The sequence below is a fragment of the Cynocephalus volans genome, chromosome 3 (genome assembly GCF_027409185.1).
Source record: "Cynocephalus volans isolate mCynVol1 chromosome 3, mCynVol1.pri, whole genome shotgun sequence".
In the NCBI taxonomy this organism is placed as follows: domain Eukaryota; kingdom Metazoa; phylum Chordata; class Mammalia; order Dermoptera; family Cynocephalidae; genus Cynocephalus; species Cynocephalus volans.
In genome coordinates, this window is record NC_084462.1 from 75,956,188 (window position 1) to 75,961,151 (window position 4,964).

Here is a 4,964-nt window from a genome sequence, read left to right on the forward strand (position 1 = left end):
TCCACATGGCTTGCTTGGCTCCCAGGCTCACTTCATGTCTCAAATGTCACTTCCTCAATGAGGCTTACATCAGTCAACCCCTTCTAAGTGGCCTCCCTCCACCCCTATCTCTTACTAGCAACCTATACCCCTCTACAGCCTGCCCTTTTTTGAGTAGTGCTTACTGCCTTCTTACATATCAATTACCTGTTTCTTCCCCCGCTAGAATGTGAGCTCCAGAACAGAATTTCTTTTCTCTTGCTGTTTCCCTATCTGGACAACGAATTAAGCAAACTGTGAGAAGGGATCAAGGTCCCTTTCATAGAAAAGAAACTGGCCTCGGGTGAAGGGCTTGGTCACAGCTGGTGGTGGATAGCGCTGGAGTGCGGGCAGCACCCCACAACATGCTCCCTGCCTCTTCCATTTATCCAATTTTCCCAGGTACTCGGGACAAGGAGGCGGCTGGGTGTCTGAGAGCCTTTACTAAAGGTGGGACGTCAGTGATTAAAGCCCTGGACTTGAAATTGTAAGTCCAGGCATGTGCCCACGTCCAGCAGATCCAGCAGGTTAACATCTTTGCATCAGCGTATAATGATTCCATTGCCAATGGACTTAATCAGAACTATTTTTATTTTTAAATCTTCAGTTTTGGTATTTTAAAACTTTTTCTTTATGAGAACAGTAGTAAATACGGATAACCGTGCAGTTCATGTAAGAACCAATTCAATAGCGAATTTTCCAGAATCGCGTACGCAGTCTCCTAGGAACGCATCTGCCCCGGGGAAGGCGGGCAGGCTACCGTGGGCGCGGGCAAAGCCGCGGGTTGGGGCGGGTTCGGCGGCTCCCTCGGGCCCCGCGACCCGGGTCCCCCATCCTGCTCACTGGCGCGGCACCGAGGTCACTTCGCAGGGAAGCCTGCGCCGCCGGCGGGGCCCTCCCTACCGAGGGCCGCTCGGGGACTCCAGGGAGGGGGCAGGCCCTCCCTACGGGCTTTAGACCCGGACGGCGATCGGATCGGAAGCCCCGAGGATGGTGAGGGGCCTCCGGCAGCTGCGGAAGGGAGACGGGGAGACGGTGTTCAGTGAGCGCCAGCCGAGCAGTTTCCGAGCATCCGGACATTTAGTCTCGCATTCATCCTCCGTTCAAAGTCGTAGTGTGAGGTAGGCTTTACTGTCCCCATTGTGCAGACGGGGACACGGGCTGGGGAGCCGTGGCGGCAGGACGGTCTGACGGCTGGGCCGGCGCTCCTTCCCAGGCCTAGGCACGGTCCTCCCCGCGGCCCTGCCGCCTAGCGTGGCCGCGGCTTGCGCGGGCCGGGTGTGGGCGTGGGCGCGGGCGGGCGCGGGGGCCGGTCGGGGATCATGGCGGCGCTGTGCTCGGCGCGCAGGGCCAGGCGCGGGCGGGCGGCGCGCAGGCGGCGCAGGCCGGCCGCGCTCACGTTGCGGCAGAAGTCCACGTGCAGCGTCTGCAGCGCGTGCCCGTGCGCCGCCACGGCAGCCAGCGTGCGGTTGCTTACGCGCGCGCAGTTCTCCAGGCGCAGCGCGCGCAGGCGCGGGCAGCAGCGCAGCAGGCGCGCCAGGCAGTCGTCGGTGACGTGGCCGCAGCCCGACAGCGTGACGGACGCCAGGTTGGGGCACCTGCGGGGAGAACGCGGTGACCTGGGGCCCGAGCCTGGCCCTGTCTGGGGCCTACTGCTGGTTAAGTCCACTTAAGCGCATGTTAGCGAGGAGGAAACGGCCCGCAAGCTTAAGGGACTTGCCTGCGATGGCGCGGCCGGGACTACAGTCCGGGCTGTCTGGCCATTTCCTCTGCTTTCAGCCCCTGCCCCTTAGTCTGAGTGGGTTCTTGGCTCGTAGCCTCAGGACCCCCCAGTGGGGAAGCCCAGCGCCCGCCCCCCCACCCCACCCCCCGAGTCCCGGGGCAGCTGGTTCTGGGAGCGACCGCTGTTGTTCCTTTGGTCTTCTCTGGATTTGTTGCTTCGGCGGGGGTAGGGAAGGGGAGTAGAGTGGTTCCTGGTGGCCGCTATAATCTAGTTTCAAGCTGAGGCCTCTGAATGCCCCTGGCCGGACGTGGGTGGGAGGAGGGGTTTGTTTCCTGGAGAATGACTTAGTGACAGGCCCATTCCAGCCCTTGAGGCTGCGGGGTCACGCTTCCAGAGCTTTGGTTCTAGAGCCCTGGTTTCAGCTCAGTTGGCTAAGGCAGTTACTGCATCCCCCTGGACACCAGCCTGGAGGAGGTCAGGAACCGGAGGCAGCTAGAACCAGGCCCTGAGGTGGGTACAGTCAGCTGCACTCAAGTGGCTTGCTCAGAAAGCTTGGAGGCCCTTCTACTGCAGCCTCGCCAGCTCCTCCCAACACCTGCTGGAGAGAAAAGACCTGAGCACAGTTAGACCTGGCTTATTTGCAGTGTGATCTGTGATCTCGGCCAAATCACTCACTAAGCCTTAGTTTCTTTCCTGGGGGTGAGGAGTGGGGGAATAATGTCTACCGTGAGGACTAAGTGAGATGTGGGGATTAAAGATCCTGCAACGGGGCCTTCCATAGGCACATACTCACTTTCCCTGGAAACAACCAGGTTGCTTCCAGTCCATAAGACCTCTCATGGGGCTACGTCTTGGCTCCCTGTAGCTAGAGGGAGTGGAAGTCTGAACTGGGGAGAGTTTCCTTGTCCCTATCAGCCTTCCTCTTAGCTCTTTGACTACCACTGGCTGGGCCAGCTTGGCTCCTTTGTGCTTAGGAAAGGGGGTAAGGAACTAAAATATACTGGGCACAACCACATTTCACACACAACCATGCTAGCTAGCTTCCCAAGTTCATGTCCCTTTTTTAGTCATCCCATCAACCATCTGCACCCCCAGTTCTGTAAATGAGAAACTGGGCCAGAGAGCTCAAGTGACTTGCCTGTGATTTATCCGCTGTCTGACCCAGGACAAATGTCTGAACCTTGCTGGGCCACTTCCTCATCTGTCAAGTGGGAGGAATTTTTGCCTTCACGGTGGTTTTGAGGATTAGGTGTTTAAGCCCCAGAGTATTGAGTGATCCTTTCCACTAACAACCTTTAGAATAATTCGGATGCAGAAAGAAACCAGGGAAAGAGCTGACTCCCTCCCTGCCCAGCCATGCTCAGCTGTTTTTCCCAACCCCCTGAGCTGATTGCCAGAAGAACCAGATTGGTAGACATTTTTGGATACCTATGTCAGGTGCTACTGTGTCACTTAATCTTACCCTGTGAGCTAAGGGAAGTTATACCATTTTACAGAGGAAGAAATGGGGTTGCAAGAGTTTAAATATTTGGGCTGGGGCCATACAGTTGGACAGTCGCAGAGTTAGGGGACTCAATAGCAAAGCCCTTTGCTTTTTTGTGTGACACGAGGGTCCCTTGCTTAACCCATACAGTGGCCTGGGTGGTCCATTCTACACCTTGCTGGTTTGGGGAAGTATGCCTGGCTCTCTAACAGAATGGAACCACTTCAGGGCAAGCTTTGCCCCACTCTGTATCACCCTCCAGTCTGATTTCTGCACTTGGTTAAACCCATCAAAACAGCCTGGTCCCATCAGGGCCCAGCCTCAAGTCCATCTTCTTCCTACCAGCTTAAAATACACACGCATAAAACGAAATGTGGGGCCTACACTATTTCCTTCCATTCCTGTAGTGCTGCCAGCAAACAGCAACTATTAAACTTGGGTGGCAGCAAACTGGCTGAGTCTAGTTTTCCATAAACAGCTGGGCTCAGTTTGTTAGCAATCAGGCGGGTGCTTTTCCTCAAAGGCAGGACAGGACTGGTGAAAGCTGTGCTCTTGCCTGGGCTGCTCTACCCAGGAGCCGGTGACCATGGAGGGAGGCTGGACTGGTGGCACAGCCTCTGTGCCCAAGGTGGGTTGCCAGATCAATCAGAGGATGTATATGGGACATACTTATACTAAAAAATTATTCACTGTTTATCTGAAATTCACATTTAAACTAGCAGGCTATATTTTTATTTGCTAAAATCTGGCAACCCGACTGTGGGCAGGTCACACCACCTCTTGGAGCACCAGTTTGCTCATTTGAAAAAGTAGACTGAAACACCTCTCCGACGGGTACCATGAAGATTAGCAAACTCAGATTACCACCTCTCCTCCTCAAGTCTGGTTTGGCTCAGCTAACCTAGGCGCCCTGGCTCTCCTTCCTCAGCAGCATTTCACAGGCCTCAGGGTGAGCCTGCTAGGGCCGAGTGGAGGGGTGAGCTGACTGCTGCACTTGGGAGGCTTTTCTCTGGGCGTGACCTTGAAAAGCCAGGCCCGGCTACACCCCCCCAGCACTTAATGGCTGTCAGGGAGGACAGCTGCCGAAGAGCTGGGGTAACAAGTCGTGGCTCTGCAGCAGCAGCAGCTCCGGGACCTGTGAGGGTTAGCAGTTATTTTCCTCATGATTATCCATCTCCTGAGGACTTTGCTTTGGATGGGGTCCGGTGTCTGCCTGGGCCTAGTCTGGGGTGCCCGAGGCAGAGCCCTGTTGGTCTTGTAATCTGCTCTTCCCTGCCCCCCAAGAGCCAGAGCCAGCACAGCTAGCGCTGCTCAGGAGGCGGCCTACCTGTTGCACACCTGGAGGAGGAAATCATCAACCAGGCGCTCGTGGCGACTGCAGATGCTCCTCTGGAAGGTGCTCTTGAGCCAGTCCTCGATGCTGCACACCTGCACGCGGCTGGAGTACCAGCAGATGGAGAGGCTCCGGAGCGCCGGGCCCAGGAGGAAGTTGTCCTTCTTGAGTTCAGTGAGGGAGTGGAAGTGCAGCAGGGGCCAGAGCACGGGGTCCTCAAACACAGCATGGAGCTGGGAGCAGGTGCTGGCCAGGTTCTTCCGGCTGTCCTTGTCCAGGAAGGAGAAGAGGTGCAGCAGGCACTCGCGGTTGAGCTGGGTGATGTGCATGGTGAGCAGCGGCCGCACGTGAGTGCCGCTGGAGCCCAGGGACTGACCTACCTCCTGCTCCTCCTCCCCAGCGCTGGG

At 56.8% G+C, this 4,964-nt stretch overlaps 1 protein-coding gene across 1 annotated transcript; it reads right to left on the bottom strand.

The window, feature by feature from the left end:
• Positions 1–1,174: 1,174 nt before the first annotated feature.
• FBXL22 (F-box and leucine rich repeat protein 22) lies at positions 1,175–4,964 on the bottom strand. Its single transcript, XM_063090814.1, has 2 exons — positions 4,552–4,964; positions 1,175–1,616 (listed from the first exon to the last, which is right to left on the bottom strand). The coding sequence occupies exons 1-2, from the start codon at positions 4,884–4,886 to the stop codon at positions 1,268–1,270; spliced, it is 684 nt and encodes a 227-aa protein (XP_062946884.1). The 5' UTR covers positions 4,887–4,964; the 3' UTR covers positions 1,175–1,267.

Bases quoted from the DNA above. Each gene is read 5' to 3' on its own strand.
- FBXL22 (XM_063090814.1), bottom strand. From the start codon at position 4,886: ATGCACATCACCCAGCTCAACCGCGAGTGCCTGCTGCACCTCTTCTCC. The intron at 1,617-4,551 runs GTAGGCCGCCTC...TTCTCCCCGCAG, and splicing joins CTCCTCCAGGTGTGCAACAG to GTGCCCCAACCTGGCGTCCG.